Raw genomic sequence first — 18,637 nt, forward strand, 5'->3', positions numbered from 1 at the left:
GTGTGGGTTTCCTCTGGATACTCCAGATTTCTCTCACACTCATGGCAGGCAGGTTAATTGGCTTCTGCCTGTGGGAATGTTTTAGGGACCTTAGACTGTAAGCTCAACTGGGGCAGGTTCTCATGTGAATGATGTATCATTTCTAAAAATGTGTTCTAAATGTGTGAGCGCTATATAAATCAACTGAACTGTAAATTTTAGGTAAAAATGTTGTGTAGAGAGGGCTTTGCTAATCAAAGATATATGTTCCAAAGGCTATGTAAATATACTGGGGCTTATTCACTAATTTGATGCAGCACATGCTATTTCAGGCAGAAGGTGACATTTTCCTTCCCGGCACCATGCTTTAACCCACAGCTCTGCATTTTTTTCAGCATGTTTGCCCATATGTCACTGTAAGTGAGCCCACCTAAACATCTGTGTCTCAGATCACAAGGATGAGCTATAAATGAAACTTTTGCAGGTAGCGACGAAGCACAGAGTAATGGGCGACAATCCAGTTGTGATACCACTGTAACACATAAGTTCTGGTTTTAGGGAGGATTATAAGAGTAAGTGAAATGCTGCTTTCCATTTCTGAAATTGTATCATTATTAGTGTTATAATTTCATATATTCTGATAGAAAGAAGGCCCCAGAATGATCCCCAGGACATCTTATCTCCAGAAATTCTTTCCGGTCACAGAAGCATGTTAAAACAGCAGTCATGTAAAAAGTGCACAGGTTTTCAGCTAGCCAGCAGAGGGAATGTGTACTTTGATTTCAGCATAGCTGAGGCAGGCTGTTTCTTCTTAGAGGAAATACTGCAGCCTTCTGGACTGCGTCTGCCTCTCGAGGGAGAGGCTCCACCGTTGTTCCACCCACAGGCTGGAAGGAGGGGGTTTGAATGAAAGACAAGACAAGCCTTAAACACCATGTCACTCCGTGAGGGAGACAGCAGCAACTAGGCTGGAAGATTTTTTTTGTTTGTTTCTTCCTTTCTTTTTTTCTTTTTTTAATTTATTTAATTTTTGAAGGGGGCAAGGGGAGGAGAGAGAGACGGAGAGAGAGAGAGAGAACACTGAGGGAGACTGAGAGTAAGAAAGAAAGAAAGCAAAACCGGTCTGCAGGATTCCTGAGTTCCAGTATCACAGCTCTCCTCATTCCCAGGACAGGACTTTTTAATGCCTCACAGAATCTGGATTGTGATTTTATTACAAGCGAGCTGATTTTTAATAAAAAAAATTTTTTGGTATCTTGTGAAGGAGATTGTGCCGGGGAGACGGATAAGAAATATTTCTCTACATAGTTTTGCTTATTTTAAAGCCTAGATGTTTCCCTTTTTGCTTTGGAATTAACGACTGGTTAAAAAAGGCAAAGAAGTCCCCAAAGCGCATCTGTCATTATTGCTGTCTGGAATTGTGATTTCAGAAGAAGAAGAAGGGCCGGGGACACGACACCCTGTCAACGAGTTTCCTGCATCAGAGATAAGGATTCCAGCTACATGGGCAAACGTTTGGAACAGCAACCAATGTACCCTCAGTACACTTACTACTACCCCCATTATCTCCAAACCAAGGTATGAAGCAGCAGTATGGCAAGAATGTGTCTGACAGTGCCCATAGTATATCATTAGGCACTCATTGAATGATGGATAGGTGACTGCTGTGAATGACAGCTTCCCTTTTCTGCTTTTCATTCAAGTCATATCAATATCATGCAGGGGTTAAAGGCAAAACATGTGAAGCAGGAAGGTCAAACACAATATGGGTTTAGGTCCCTTGCCCAATCCGTCTCATTTTATTCGCAGCACTTTTTGTATCCATTGTTATCAGCTACTTGGATCCTGTTCAGTGTTAGGTTAGTGTTCTGCCATTTAGCAGTTCTCAGTTCTCCTGTGATGGGATGCAGGATGGTATGAGCTGTGCTCTGTGATGTAAATAAAGTCTCTGTGTCTCCTTAGTAAGAGCTGCACAATGTGAGTGCTGGAAAGAATTTCCCGGGCAGCAGGGTAATGCTCCCAGTTCATGATGATGAACTTTTTGTGAAAAAAGTTCCAAAACCGATGAAGCAAAATAATTTTTTTTTAAAAAAAAAATCCCATTTATTTTATTAGAGTTCTGCGCTTCACATGCAAAGCCTAGGGAGCATGTGGATGCCGAATATAGTCCTTTATAATCCTTTAGAAAAGTTAATTCCTACTAGCCTATGGAGTTACTTTGCTCTCACAACCCCACCCCTACACACACACATACATCCACAGACCACAGGTCATATTAGGGCAGATTCCTATAACAAACTCTCAAATTCACGGTATTTAGACAAAAATATTTTTTTTTATTTATTTTTCCCCAGATACTAAAATAACCTGGTTAATCTATCAAATCTGTCAAAGAATACAACTTTGGTATCTGGAGTTCCTTATCCAATTCTTTGAATTCCCTTTCAAGGTCAATGCTAAAATTATAACAAGTTAAAAAAAACATACAGACACTGTGCAGTATCCCATGTTTAAGTTAATCTACCAAATAAAGAATATGAATGCACATGTACATACTGTATGTAAAACTACACCTGGATTAAGGAGTCATTTTCCAATAATTGCATGCATGTGTATAGGTCCCTGAACCATCCGTAACTCAAGGAAAAACGTGTTTCCTTTAATGACATTATACTGATTAAGACCATGTCCCAATGATAAAGATCAGTACTGACATTTTTTACCACTGGCTCTGTATATTTAAAAATATACATGATACAAAGCATAATGTCATGTTTTAATGCTGGTCCCTGATTTCTCAATGTTAAAAAAGAGCAACATATATCTATATGGAAAGATGAACAAATGTTTTGGTTCTGAGTATGTTTTGTAATTGTGTCTCTCGAATTCCATGAGCTTCTAAAGACAAGCAGCATGTGGATCTTGTTACTTTAAAGCATGTCCTCAGCTTCTGAGGCATTTGGAATCAGTGGCTGTGGCTGCTATCCTGTAATCTAACTGATCATGGTGATCATGAAACCTACATCCAGGCAGACAAGCTAGTTTATAATATAAATATCCATGTCATCAACTAAATGCTTTCAGCACTGAAAGTAAATACATATACCTGAATGTGTTCATTCTCCATCTAAAGCCTAAAATGTGAAGCCTAAAAACTGGCACCTGAACTTTTCAGGTTGGCAAAGTTACGAAAATATAATATATATATATATATATATATATATATATATATATATATATATATATATATATATATATATATATATATATATATATATATATATTATATATATATATATATATATATATATATATATATATATAAACTTCTCTGTGCATACAATATTAGCAATTCACTAAACGCATGTCCTTCGAGTTAACTGAAAAGCATTAGTCGACTGCTACCTTCTCACCATGAGGCTAGATCTTTAAAAGGATAGATTGTAGTCTACTAGTCTGAATTATTAATGATTGCCATTAAAGGCTATGCAATATTATATTCCATTCTTGTTTCCATGGTGACCTTATGTCCTACCGTAACACTAAAAAACAATCCCTAACAATTACTGTACATGCTCAGATCATATCAGAATTTCTAGAATCGGTGAACGGGCCTTCATACCCAGAGAAAACTGTAGCAAGATTGAAGACCTAATTGCACCTTCACAATTGTTTAGGAAGGGAACTCATTATATATTCAACCATTATTACATTAGCTACAGGAAGGAGCAGATGCTGAAAATTGCACAATTTGATAAACAAAAAAATGTTTTAGGAGATATTTCATGGATGTTCCAATAATCACAAGCTTTTTCTGTCTTCCTGTGAGCGACTCCACTTGCATGGAAATCCCTCCTGCTGTGAGAGCCTCCGAAAGCCCCTCATCTCTGCAACAACTTCAGGACTTTTCATCCTCATTTATGTTTTACTTTTTAAAAGAACAAATGCTGAAATCTGTCAAAATTAAGTCAAATTGTGTTTCATGCAATATTCTGAAATACTTCAGTATAGAGTAATGACATGTATAACAGGTACATTTAGAGAATAATATTAAAAAAAAAACGATACTAATGGTAACAATTTAAAATTATAAGAACAAGTCTATAAAGGCGATTTTCCGTTTCAAAAAAAAAGATTCTATTTTGCTGTTAAAGAAACATATCTGCCAGTACAATTAAGTTAAGTAATTGCATTGAATAACACTGTCTAGCTAGTAACTGTGCATACAATTGGAACATATTTTGCAGTTTGCATTGATTTCATTGGGTAATTTGCTTTTTTGAATCTTGATGTTGGCAGCAAATGGCAACAATATCTAAAACGTTAGTTTCTTATTAACCCTATATTTGCACAGATATTGTTTCCAGACCCAAAGTATTCACACACAAATTCTTAAAGGCTAACTAAACAGTGCAATTAAATCAAGGATTCTGACGTATCAATAAGTCTTTAGAAGCCTTTCAGTTTGTAGCTGCAGATCTATCCATGCCCCCCCTCCCTTCTTGTGCTGACCGAGTGCAAATGTTCCAGTCCTATCCCTGCTTATTTGGTTTACTGCATTTTCCACATTCGGCCATCTGGACATACAGAAGTCCTGATGGAATGAATATCAATATTCAAGGAGGCTGACATAGCTTGTTCCTCTGGTGGTGTAAAAACTGTGTTTGATGTCTGGTGTGAAGCAATTGTCAGGTGTAAGGAGTCATTTATCAACCACTCACTGAATTCAGGCCACCATGCAAAGCCATCTGTAGCTTGGCATGCGCCAACATGTGACAACATAGACAACACAGAATCATAGTCTGGCAGCAATCATGTCTTGGAATATATTTGTTTTCATGTCATCATTAACGTGCCCTTTATTTATGATCAAATTGTAATTATCATTATTTCATCCTATTTCATGCTAGAAACCCAGCCATTGGTTACTGATTAAATAAATAAGTGCAGTTTATTCACGATTGAAGAACACATTGAAAACATGCAGGAAATCATGCTAATATTTTTTATAGCGTCATTTCATTTCCTTTATTGAGGTAGACGGTGTGTGGGGAGGGGGGGGGAAGAAAGATTTCCCATTTCCTCTATTTAGGGGCAGATTTATCAAGTGAGAATTCAAATTTTCAAATATGGATTTTGAATTTTAAATTTAAATTTTCGAGTTTATTTTAGTGAAATTCGACTAGGGAATAGTTAGAATTTGATTTGAGTTTTTTTGAAAATGTATCATGTACTGGCCCTTTAAGTATTTGAATTCAACTATTCGCTACCTTAAACCTGCCGAATTGCTGTTTTATCCTATGGGGGATGTCCTGGGATCAATTTGGAGTTGTTTGCAGCCTCCAAATCAAGTTGTTTTCGATTTGAGTCAATCCCATTCACCTGAGTTTGAAAAATGTGATTTTCATAATAAATTACAGCTGGTCGAATTTTAGTTGAATTTCAAGTTCATGGGAGTTTATAGGAGTTTTTCAAAACTCCCATGAACTTGAATTCGACCCTTGATAAATCTGCCTGTAATGTCTATGTTATTCCTCTTTTTTAACAGATTAATGGTTAAATATCTATACAATACTTACTTTTCACAAAATATACAGAAAGATGTAGTATATGCAATATTACGAGTAGGGGACTTGTTATGCAGATTGCTCGGGACCTGGGATTTTCTGGAAAACAGATGTTTCTGTAATTTGGATCTTCATCCCTTTATTCTACTAGAAAATCATGTAAACATTAAATAAACCCAATAGGCTGTTTTTGCTTCCGATAAGGATTAATTATATCTTAGTTTGGATCAAGTACAAGCTACTGTTTTATTATTACAGAGAAAAAGGGAATCATTATATAACATTTGGATAATTTGGATACAATGTTGTCTATGTGAGATGGTCCTTCTATAATTCAGAGCTTTCTGGATAATGAGTTTCAGGATAACAGATATATATATACCTGTACCTGGAAACCCATTATACAGAAAGTCACGTTTTGACTGATTTGCTGATATGACAGTATTTTGTTCTAGCTTCCTAATGAAGCGAGTATAAATCCTTGCTGAAGGTTAAACAGTCCTGTGGATGTTGAAATGTTTTTGAAGACTTAAGACATTATGGACCAGATTCAGTTTAGATGAGAAAATGTCCTTATTTAACTCCAGGTTGTCCCATAGAGTCACATGTAATTAAAATTATATTTTCTAATTGATCTGAATCTGACCCTATGTTCCATATTCAAGAATGGCTCCTCAGTCAGAAAACCCTTTTAGATAATAGATACTATACTTATTTATCATCTAGCATGTGCTCTTTATTGCTGATCATGGGAAAGCAATTCATGCTACATTCCATAGTTCCGTTGTTTTGGACATATTAGATTACAATATCCTAACTGGAAAGTTGTAAGATATGCAGTGATTTGTATGCAGCTTTTAATGTACTTCTTAATGTAGGAAGAAGAAACCTAATAATGCCTTTATTCATAAAAGCATGTGCATAATAAATTATGCCTTCAGGGATTCCATTTGCAAATTACTTCACTGGAAAAGAACATTTCGTTTTTTTTTTGCCAAATGAGTATCATGTTGGATTATTACTTTAAAATATTGAAATAAGTCATGTGATAAACCAATATGGCCAGTTGTGATAATTTTTTTGATAACTTTTTGTTGTTTGGCTTTGCTTGATCTTTCCTTGTATTATGACATTACTGCAGAAGAAAAATATATGTTGTTTAATAGGCCTTTACCTTTGCATTTGATACCTTTTTATTTTATCCTCGGTTGAAACCTAGGAATTATACTTACATATATTTGTGTGTGAAACACTGATAGTGATAAATATCATACTGACAGATTTATAGAAGAAACAAAAATACCTGATTCAGCATAATAAATGATCCAGGCAGCCTACATTTAGCTATATATGTATTTAAGGGAGATGAGAGTGAGTAAAGGAAATGTACAGGTTCATTTCAGGTCATGCTAGAAATGGCCTGGACACAGTTGGCTTTGCGCAGATATGATTTCACACAGCACTTTTCTTCTTTATGAGTACGTTTGGCAAGAACAGCTCATTCAGTCACGAACATGCCAGTTCTGAAGCTTCCAGGAAGTCAAACTCATTTTTTTTTCTCTCTAAAGTTCAGAATTCCTCCTTAAGTGTTGTTTTGAAAATGCCTTTAATGGAGGACATTTATACAAGTAGAAATGGTTGATATTTCTCCAGAACTTGATTCCAAAGCTTTGCTAAACTTTAGGTTTGGTAAGAGTGTCTAAGACACAGCTGTTTGTAATTAAGTTGTGTAATATTAAAAGCATATGTATGAGAGATCTCATGTGATAGAGCTGTTCCCTGGCAAATGGCTGCTTACGAGAAAGATGCTCTGAGCTGAGGTTGTTCCCTTTTCTTGGTTACTTTATATGCGTGGGATCTCGTGGAGAAATTATTTGCGCTTGTATTCAGGAAATATCCAAAATGTTACTCTATGGGTGTAATGGATCCGCAACTCTGGGCTTTTCTCATTAGCAACAGTTTGTTTCTTTGTGTAATTCCCTCCCTGAATCAGTCTTACAGGCTGATACATTAAACTACTTTAAGAAGAGGTTGGATGGCTTTTTAGCAATACAGTGTATAGAAGAGTACAAGTTGATCCAGGGACAAGTTGATCCAGGGACTGGTCTGATTGCCATTTTGGAGTCAGGAAGGAATTTTTTCCCCCTCTGATGCAAATTGGAGAGGCTTCAAATGGATTTTTTTGCCTTCCTCTGGATCAACTAGCAGTTAGGCAGGTTATATACAGTCTTAAAAGGCTGAACTTGATGGATGTGTGTTTTTGTTCATCCTATGTCACTATGTAATTTGTATTATTTTTTTACATAATGCATTTGATGCGTAAAATGTTACAGTAAGGGGTCAATTGTGCTCTGTGATTACTAAAAAAAAATTTGTACTCTCCCTGAAGAAATTAAAAAATGCACTGATGTATATAATAACAACAAGGACTGAAGTGTTATAGAAAACCGTAGCATGGAGAAATTAGTCCTTGGTGATTTTAGAAAAACAAAAACTTCACAGCTGAAACATACTTTAAAGTGTGTACTGGAAAAAGGGCTACTTTTTATTGATAAGGGGGGTTGTTTTGGATGTGCTAGCTGTGTTCCAACACATTTGCATTTTCATGATGACTTGTACTGTTTCAATGAAAATTAAAAATATCCAATGCAAAATTTAACACCTGGATCCATATCCAATATTTTATAGGAAACTGCGTAACTAGTCAAAAGCTCGTTGATGCTGGACATAGAATTCCTGTTCCTAGATTTGTGAAAATCTAATGGAGCAAAAAGAGACATGGGGGTCCTGAGGTGACAGCCCTGATGGGCCTTGGACACCCCAATCTGACACTAGATAAATGGAAAGGATAATACAACACTGGGGGATGTCATAATTACACTATGTTATTTCCAGGAATGCATTCTGCATGACAAATGTCTACTGTCCTTAAAATGGAAAACATCAGATAATTGCAGCCATTAAAAAAACAAAAAAAAAAAAAAAAAAATATATATATATATATATATATATATATATATATATATATATATATATATATATATATATATTATATTAACATTGTCTAATCCCTAGTGCTGAAAGCATTTTTTCCTTCCATGTACTGACTATTCAGTACTGTTCAAAAACCACAGATCTGTTAGTGAAGGCAAGAGTTTTCTAGATTAGCTCTGGTGAATATGGAAGAAAGTAAAGAATCAGATAAAAAAATACAGTAGATTTGAGTCTTTGATTCTACTCAGCTGTCAGGATTACTTTGCTCTCTTTTCATATTTATTTGGTAGATGGGCACTTACAGTTGTGAATTCTCTCTTCCACCACTTAATGTGAATGAGGGTAAATTGGGGTTAACCAAAGTAATTATATAAAGAGAAATGAAATATAGCACCTTTAATCATTTCTTGTGAGACTTATTCGAATACATAATCATACATCTACCCTTGATACATTCATTACTGGAAGGCTTAAATGTCAATACTCTGTGTTAAATTATTATTAAATCTACTGCATGGTACATGGGGAAATATATACAAACTACGGTAATGGCAAACAATGATGCCAATCTGACCTTTAGAATATCCACCTGTTTGAGGCTTGGGTGGTTTCAACAGTGACTGTGAAGGAGAAAGGTCTCATTAGATTCCTGCATTAGCTTTTTTTCACCTTAGGCAAGTTATACTGTATCTTACTGCTGTAGGCAAAGAAAAAAAATAATTTAATTCTAGTAAGGACACATTTACTGTTCAAAATGCTGTGTTTAAAATTCCTAACCACTTTACAGAATGTACAAGAGTAATTTTATGCTTATAAATCAATATTATTATGCCATTATATTCCCATTCAGTATCAACAAAACATATCATTGAAAGAAACAAACAATATAAGCTTAAACCAATCCTTATTATTTAATATGCAGCTTTGGAGTAAAGTCTTACAACCTGAAGCATTTGGTATTGGTCTTCAAATCATGGGTATTCATACTGATTATAACAAGGGTCACTCTGAAAAGGATTCTCTTGTAGAGCCAGAGGGCCATTTGGCCTTAGACTAAAAAATACAGTAGTAACAAGAGCAGGATGTTCCCCTGTTCACCCAATAACAAATAGCTTTGTTCTAATTTGAATGAAGAAAAGAGGTGTCTTATTGCTGGTTATGAGTTACTGAGCTGGGGCAAATTTAAGTCAATGTTACTGCATAAGTTTGATAAATGAATGTAATTGCTCCTTGTATGCTGCACTGATGCACTTAATTATACATTGGACTATGTAAAGTCTCTTCCTAATTATACGGGCAGATTAGTCATGATGCACAATAACACAGCCTCAGAAACAAAATTTTGAATATGCCTATTGGCTTTATTTAATGTTAACATGATTTTTTAGATCCAAATCACGAAAAGACACAATGGCCCAGATTCTGTTCAGTGAGAAAAAGTTATCTCATTGTTTATTAGATGAAAACTCATGGATGATATTCAATTCCAGGCGAAAAACTTTTGTCCAAATTCAGTTCCAGTTTTTTCCCATAGACTTCAATAAAGTTTTCGTGTGATTAAAACGTGAGATATGTTTTTCTGGATTGAATTGAATCCCATTCATGAGTTTTCACATGATAAACCCCTTTTCTTACTGAATTGAATCTGACCCATTATCGGGAAAACCCCAGGTCCTGAGCATTCAGGATAACAGATCCCACACCTGTATATAAAAATGCAGCTTTCAATGGAGGTGCATGTAACAACCCCTTATTTCTTATTAGTGAAAATTACTTAAACAATTATATATACACTAATCCAGATATCAGGACCCTAGCATTCCATTTCTATAGTCTGAAAAAGTAGCATAAATCCAGTTCTAGCTTACACCCTTTTTTGACGCAGGACCATAATTATAGTATATCATCTGAATTTTCTATTCATTCAAGATCAATGGAAGAACCATTGAACATTCTATTTCTGAGTGGTAGAGTATTTTTCAGATTATTTACATTTACTACAAATAGTACAGATTATTCAGAAAACAAGGCAACCGTAGGGTGAGGAATGTAGTAAAGTGTGGTCATATCCAAGTAGCTACATAAGGAATCTGTTACTCATATGTGAATTGGGAAGAGGACTGGGTTGGTATATATTCTACATCATAGAAGAACAAAGGCATGATTTAACAGGTCAATATCTGCCATGTCCTAATTATTTATGGATGATGTAATTAGGAACATTGGGGCAAATTTTCATCTGTGAGGGCTTCACCGCACTCACTGTCACTTCGCCAGGCTCATTTTCGCCACTGCTATGCTAATTCACTAAAATGCTGAACGCTGGCGAAGTTTTGCTGGCGTTAATTTATCAGCGCAAGCATTTCATAGCGAACTTTTGCTAACGTTAGTTTCTGCCTAGCGAAACTTCGTTAGTATACTTGCGCTTAGGTCAACTTGCGGGTTCATATAGGTCTTATATTTGTCTTTATAAGTGATGTTGGTGCAAATGCTTGAAGTGGCCATTATTGAAGATGTCTAAGACAAAAGAAATCCTCTTATGCCCTAGCTATGAGCCCACCCTAAAACAAAAGTGGCATGTCCCTCAAATGGTAAAAATATTTTTTATGACTTTTCAGCATACAGGATATGATGTCACTGACATAAGATTGAGTAGGATGTAGCCTCATCTTATCAGTTCACCAGGTCTAAGGTGGCAAAGGAAATTTTCTATACTTCTATTCTTCTTATACGAGTAAATTTGTGGAGTAAAGATCGTTCTTGAGTGAAAATTCTCCTGGCGAAAGGGGCGTGAAACTTTGTTAGTGATGTACTCTAATGCTAGTGAATTGTTCTATATGCCTGTTAGTAAATTGGCAAATCTGGTGATGTCCCTGCAGATGGGATTTCTGGAGAATTTTTGCTAGCGACGGCCACTTTGCCCTTTAGTTAAATCTGCCCCATAAACTCATGTGTAAGGATAACTTTATTTTGCAAGAACAAACAACTGTTCTCTTGCATTTTGTCTTGAATTGCATTCATTCAATTTTAAAAATATGAAAATTCCAAACAGAGGTTTGTTGTTTAAGACAGGTAATCATTTGATCTCTTTATAGTTTTTAGTACAACTGCTTTGTGTGACATTACACAGCTAATCACTCTTGTCTTATTTTGAAGCAAGGCTACAACATTGTTAGGTACATGGCACACAGTGGGGCAAATTCACTAACCTCCGAAAATTCCCAGTGACGGCTTCGCTCACATCGCAACACTTCGCCAGGCGTAGATTCGCCAGGACAACGCTAATTCACTATAATCCAAAATTGCGTCAAGGGCGCCGAGCACTGGCGAAGTAGTGCAGGCATTGCCTCATTTGCATATGGCGGAAAGTTAAAGTACAATGGACGTATATGTTGCAGCAAATACATTACACTACACAAGCCAGGGAAACCTTAATAAAATAAAATAGTGTTGTTATATTGCCCTACACATGAGCCCAGTGTATAGTTTATGTGCCACATGTTAGGAAATGTAGGGGGAAAGCCGGGTACCCCAGAAAATATTTACGATCTTTTGCAGCCTATCACCCTGAAAAATGAAAAGTCGTCAATGTTTTTTGGGGACAGAAACATTTTCAACAATTTTTTGAGGAAGTCCTTCGCCTGGTCTGAGATGACGAAGACAAGTCTGGCGCAAGAGGTAACATTCAGTAAAATCCGCATCTTAGTGAATTTTCGTAGTAACGTCTGAAGTTACGCCTGCGCGAAGTAACAAAATTACGCCACGCTGTTGAATTTTTGCTAACGTCAGTCACTTCACCCTTTAATAAATCTGCCCCAGTGTGTCATGTTTTAATCAGCAGAAAAACACACATGCATTTTACTAAGTGGTATCCATCTGTCACTAGCAGCATTTTATTCATAAAAATGCACCTATAAATTTATAGATTGACTTATACACAGCAAATATTCAGTCAGTCTTCATTTTTTCCATTTTATGGTTTTTGAATTATTTGCTCTTCCTGTTCCCCATCTCTCCATCTTTCAGTTGAAAATGCTATCTGGATGCTGGGGTCACAGCCCCTAGCAATCAAAAAGATAATTTATTTTAAAGATATATTTTTTATTACTTGCTTTACTTTTGAGGCCCTTTCCTATAAACCCTCCGATGTAACTTCATATCCCTTGTCTAGTTTCTGGAAAAATCAAGACCTTGCAACTAATTTACTGTTCATGTTCACTGTTTACAATTTGAACAGGTGAGATGAAGAATGTGTTTAATTTAAAAACTACAAAAAAATTAAAACTGCAAACTGTGTTATAACACCATTTGTTACATCTTATGAAAAGTGATTTGAAGGGAACCTGTCATTTAAAATGACAATATTATTTTCCCAGTAATAATAATAGGTACAGGTATGGGCAGGGTCGGACTGGGGGGCCGTGCACTCGCACTGCTGACTGGTCGCGGCAGGAAGAAAACCAGGGTGCGAATCTGGGCCACTAAAGCCGGGACCCACCAGGTTTTTTCTCGGTGTCCCACCGGCCCAGTCCGACCTTGGGTATGGGACCTGATATCCAGAATGCTTGGGGTAGTTCTGTAATTTGGAACTTCATGTCTTAAGTCTGCTAAAAATAATTTAAACATTAAATAAACCCAATAAACTTGTTGTCCCGCCAATAAGGATTATTTATATCTTAGTTAGAGTCGAGTACAAGGTACTGTTTTGTTATTACAGAGAAAAAGAAAATATTTTTAGAATTCTAAACTATTTAATTACAATTAAGTCTATGGGAGATTTCTGTATGAAGGGTTTCCGGATAACAGATCCTATACCTGTACAATTATTCACTGTTTTGAAAAGAAACTATCCTTCTGTGTGTGTCTATAGAACTACTTACGTATGTATAATTATTGTAATAAACAGAGTTATGGAGAGAATGATAACGCTAATGACCCAGAATCATTTTCTTTTGAAGAGAGACTCTGTCACAGATAAAAATCTTAGCATATCTTTGAAGTCTTGTTGCATTATGTACGATTCCTGATCTGATACATATCTAATTGGCTGGGGAAAAAGCAATGCAATTTCTCTTGGCTTGTATAGATGGTGTTTAGAAGAGGAAAGCTCTTAGTATGCAAATAGCAGGATGTGCATCCTCATTTTCCACAGCAGAATTAGGAGGACTGAGTCAATGGTTCATTTCTTCAGCCACCCTGTCTTTTTAATAACACAGGATTGCAATAAACTCCAGTCTCTATGTGACAGCAATGCACAGAATCTCTCACTGAATTACTGAAATTGCTGAATGAAGAACCCAAGCAAGAAACTGGTTGGCTGCATACACTGCCTTGCAATTTCATGAAACCTTTGTTAACAAACTGATTTATCATCATTACATTTATTGCAATTAGATATCTTTCCTACATGAGGTTTCACATGTTAATATTACAGTATAGCTAAGAGAGGGGAGCAACCCAGTTTTGACTGTGAAAGTGTAATATCCTTATCCAAATGATTATGTTTATCTACAGAAGGGTGAATCAACATAAAACACACTCCTTTTAATGAAAAGGAACTGATTAATCATGTTTCGCCCTTTAATTATAAGGATATTTTGCTGTAAATCAGTTTTGATAATGAAATTTGTTCAGCTTCAAAGTGAAGAGGCATACCATAGATGAAATAATAATGGCAAAGGATTAAATGGAACATAAACCTTTCCTCAAAAAAACTATTTGCACATAATTTCAGGGTTACATGCTGAATTAACTTCTAGGAGCTGTCAGGAGCTACAATATATGTTCAGTGACTTGAAAACTGAAGACAACTGAAGACAATATGGAACTGAACAAGATTTAATAAAGAAAAACAACTGATGTATTGTACAAGAATGGCAGGAAGCAAATCTGTAACACAGGCAATGATCTGGGAAGGCAGCAAACAACCCAAAACAGGCACCAGATCATGATAGGCGCAAACAAACAAAGTCGAAATAGCAGGCCAAGGGGTAAATTTACTAAGCTAAAAATTCGCCAGCGACAGCTTCGCAGCCATCTAAATACTTCGCCAGGAGAAAATTCAGTCAGACAACACTAATTTACTAAAGTCCAAGTTGTGTCCAGGGCGCCGAACGCTGCCGAATTTTCGATATCGTTACTTCATCAATGAAAGCGAAGATGCGGTAGCGCAACTTTGTTAGAAGTCTTCGCTCAGGCTAATGTGCATATGGCTGGAAATTATAAAGTTGAATGGACGTATATGTTGCAGCAAATACATTACATTATACAAGTCCAGGGAACCTTAATAAAGAAAATAGAGTTGTTATAATGCCCTTCACATGAGCCCAGTGTATAGACTGTATATACACTGTATCCATATGTTAGAAATGTATTGGGGAACCCGGGTTACCCTGTAAGTAACAGAAGACTGAGAAAGATACATGCACTCCAGTGCACTTCGTCTGGTCTAAGCTGGTGAAGGCAAGTCTGTCGAAAGAGGTGACGTTCAGTAAAATCCGTATCTAAGTGAATTTGTGGAGTAACCTCCATTTGCAAGAGTGAAAATTCGCTTGGCGATAGAGTGCGAATGACCCCTAGCGTCTGTCTCTTTCGCTAGTGAAGTTACACCTGCGCCCGTTAGTAAATTGGCAAAGTACCTGAAAGCGGTAACTCTGGCGAATCGTCACCAGAGTTATTCACTTCCCCTTCAGTAAATATGCCCCCAAGGGTCCACACAGGGGAGTCAGAATATGAGGCAACAAGTTAGGACAGGAATTGACTCACAGTATTCTAGGAGACAAGGACTTCAGGATTCAGAAACTAGGAACTCAGGAACAGATGGCTTGGTCACAGCATAATAATCCAGCACAGTTAGAGGAAGTGACAGGCCATTTAATTAGTAAAACAACCATAAAAAGGGAAAATTACTGTACCCTTCTCAGTTGAACCAAATAAGCCACCCAGATAAATGTTTTCAAGATTACTCAGTACAATTGCTATGGACAAGGCCACTATCAGAAACGTTAGGGCCCTGTATAAGTTATTTGCCCTTCCCATAAGAATAAGCACATAGTACTTGTAGTGAGGTAGGTTTCGCTTGGACAAAATGTTTGCGTGGCAACTTTATGAAGGAAACAGACCTTGAAACTTAGAGAACTATAGGGGTCCCATGGGGCTTTGACTGATTAGGAGCTACAATATACAGTATGTTCAAGGGCAATGTTTAGGGGCACAGTCACCTTGCAGTAGGATCCAATAAGTAGTCATTCCACTGCTGAAAAGTTCATGTAGGCGATATAATTCAGTAAATAGATCCCTATATAAACAGTTGATGTTACTTTATAATGAGAAGTTCAAATTCCATTAATTAATGTGCTAAAAGTCAATTAATTGGGGGTCACTGAACTCCCTCCTCCCCAACCATTGACAGCCCTGGCTATAGACAAATCAGTACTAAATACATGATAGGACTTCAGTTATGTGCCTTTGATACACAAGGTCAGATTTCCATAGACAAGCAAAAAACTGGCTGGTCAGTAAGATCATAAGAATAGGGAATATTACTCTCAAAATGTGGACTTTGTCAGTGCAACAAATTGCTTTGCAAAATGGTTGGCTGGTGTGATGTATTTTGGTGTCAATTTTATTTTATTGAAAGTTCAACTAGCATAGCATTGGCAAGTATACAGCATATTTCAGTTTAAATGCTCCTAATTAAACAGATCACATTTGTATTGCCTGCACTGAGAAAACAATGGCTTATTTACAGTGAAGGATTTATTTCTATCCACTTCTCTTTAAATGGGTAAAAATTTGATGATTGTGTCTATATAATATACATTTATTTCTTGGCATATTTGCACTGAAAAATATAGACTAGAGGTTTCTTTGAATTGGTCTAGTTATTCATTTTTTTAAAGAAAAGTAAATAACAGAGGGGTGTTAACTGTTATGCATCCTAAGTGATTCTAGTCTCTTAGCTGCTGTCCTGGGCTCATACTCTATACACTCATTTTTCAAAACAACACGCCAGCCCAAAATACTGATCCAGTATTCCAGAATTTCTGTACTGTGCATGTGCTCTCCTAGAATTGGCACAGAAGATGACTAGAAGAATGAAAGAAGACAATGGAGATGCACTCAGCAAACAGTATTCCAGGTTGATTCATCTATTTGAAGAACAAGTTGGCTTAGATGGAACCCTATCTCCTCCCTTAATAACCCTCAGATGATCAATCCAATTAAATACCATCAGAAGAGAATGGCTGATAAATAATGATGAGCGAATCGGTCCCACTTCGGTTAACCAAAAAATTTGTGAAATTAAAAAAAATTTGTGAAACGCATTGAAAGTCAATGGGCGTCAACATTTTTTACACACAACAATTTTTCTCCCTCCAAATGCATTAAAGTCAATGGCCGTTTTTTTCTTGTGGCAACTTTTTATGTCTCATTAATTTTTTGTCCAAATGCATTAAAGCCAATGCCCGTTTTTTCTTTTGGCAACTTTTTTTGTCTCTCCAACATTTTTGACGAGTCAAGGGCTTTGTCACCGCAAATTTTTCTTTTGGCAACGTTTTCTCAAAATTCGGAATTTCGCCCTGAATCCAGAAATTCACTCATCACTACTGATAAAGCAATGTGAATGTAAATACAGCATATTATATGAACATTATTTTCTTTGTTTGCTCGTCTTCTTGTTGGTTCATTAAGTTTACACACAGCTCTGCCATTTTTTGACCCATTTAATAATGTAAAACCGTGTAAGTCTAGATAATTGAAATCCATGTTAAATTAAAACAATCCAGGATTTCATTGGAATTCAAGTGAGCTCAGGGATTGCTATATAATACCTGCTTCCTTCCTTAATAATGGCAATTCTGGACCAATTAGCATTACTAATTAAGTGTACATTAAATGTTCAGCCTGCTAATTTTGGATTCAAGAAGGATTAGAATAAAACCAGTACTAAAGTAACACTAGTACATTTTTCTTTTCAGTGTTGCAATCTGAATAATACCATTTTAAGATTTGCATCTATTGACATTTGCATTGTATTGCCTGAAATATATTTCATTACTTTTTTAATGGAATATTGTTTGGAGATCTATTTTGGAATGATTTCAAATGTTTCTTTTATTGAAATTAAAAAAAAACGAGTTCTGAAAACAGGATTTTGGGAAAATTTAAGATTATTTTAATAGCCATTATTTTCTTGGGAACAAAATGAGAACTTTAATTTTTACAAATTTGCACCTGGTTGTGTTTATGAGATAATCATATACCAGCTTCACACATGGTTTGGGAATGGTTTTACCCTATCTTCCAGGCAGATTTGTTCCAGATTGCTCAAGCTAATCAAATGGCATTTATGCACATCAATTTTCAAATAGTCCCACAAATTATCAGCTGGACTGAGATCAGGGCAATTTTGGCAAATTCCAAATTTTCATTCTTGAACCGCCCCAGTGGTAATTTAGCCTTTGTATGGTAACGTTGTCTCTACTGTGAGCTCTCACTGTATTCTGCCCTTTGCAGCAGTATACATACGCTAATAATAATAAATAGTATTGATAAGTTATCGGTTGCCTTACCTTGTATAAGTTAGTATAAGTAACTTTAATGGACGATGTGTCCCTGAAATGCATACACATTTGGAGTTGAAGAAAAAGCCTAATCCTGAAATCCTGATTTTTGACCAGATATTAGCTCTGCAGGTATATCAGTGGGCACCATACATGGGCAGATAAATTGTCATTTGTAACTTAAATGGTAAATCTAACACACACACAACTGTTAGGGCATTGAGCTCTTGTTGTGCTATCTTTCTGGAATCAGCCCAAATCTTTATAAAGATATGCAAAATGTATATATTGTTAAGCAATAAATTAAAATCCATAAAATAGTAAAGTGATCCACTGAATGTTTTATTATAAAAAGAAGATATGCTGTGGTGTATCATTCCTGCTTCTAGTTTACTGTTTCACACTAAACTTCCAGAATGATCTACAGTTGGCAATCTATTCATGAGTCTATTTTGTAAAGGTTAACCTGACATTGAATATATAGATGTACAGTAACTACTGGCAGGTTACACTTGCTATCTCGCCTTGCTA

At 36.1% G+C, this 18,637-nt stretch overlaps 1 protein-coding gene across 3 annotated transcripts in view; it reads left to right on the forward strand.

The window, feature by feature from the left end:
• Positions 1 to 1,021: 1,021 nt before the first annotated feature.
• rbms3.L (RNA binding motif single stranded interacting protein 3 L homeolog) overlaps positions 1,022 to 18,637 on the forward strand; it is a 343,617-nt gene continuing 326,001 nt past the window's right edge. For all 3 annotated transcript variants that reach the window (XM_018267467.2, XM_018267469.2, XM_018267468.2), the window contains exon 1: positions 1,022 to 1,557. In XM_018267467.2, the coding sequence (XP_018122956.1) occupies positions 1,483 to 1,557 (75 nt within the window). In that variant the 5' untranslated portion in view covers positions 1,022 to 1,482. The remainder of the gene's footprint in view (positions 1,558 to 18,637) is intronic.

This window comes from Xenopus laevis, chromosome 6L, assembly GCF_017654675.1.
Source record: "Xenopus laevis strain J_2021 chromosome 6L, Xenopus_laevis_v10.1, whole genome shotgun sequence".
Classification (NCBI taxonomy): Eukaryota; Metazoa; Chordata; class Amphibia; order Anura; family Pipidae; genus Xenopus; species Xenopus laevis.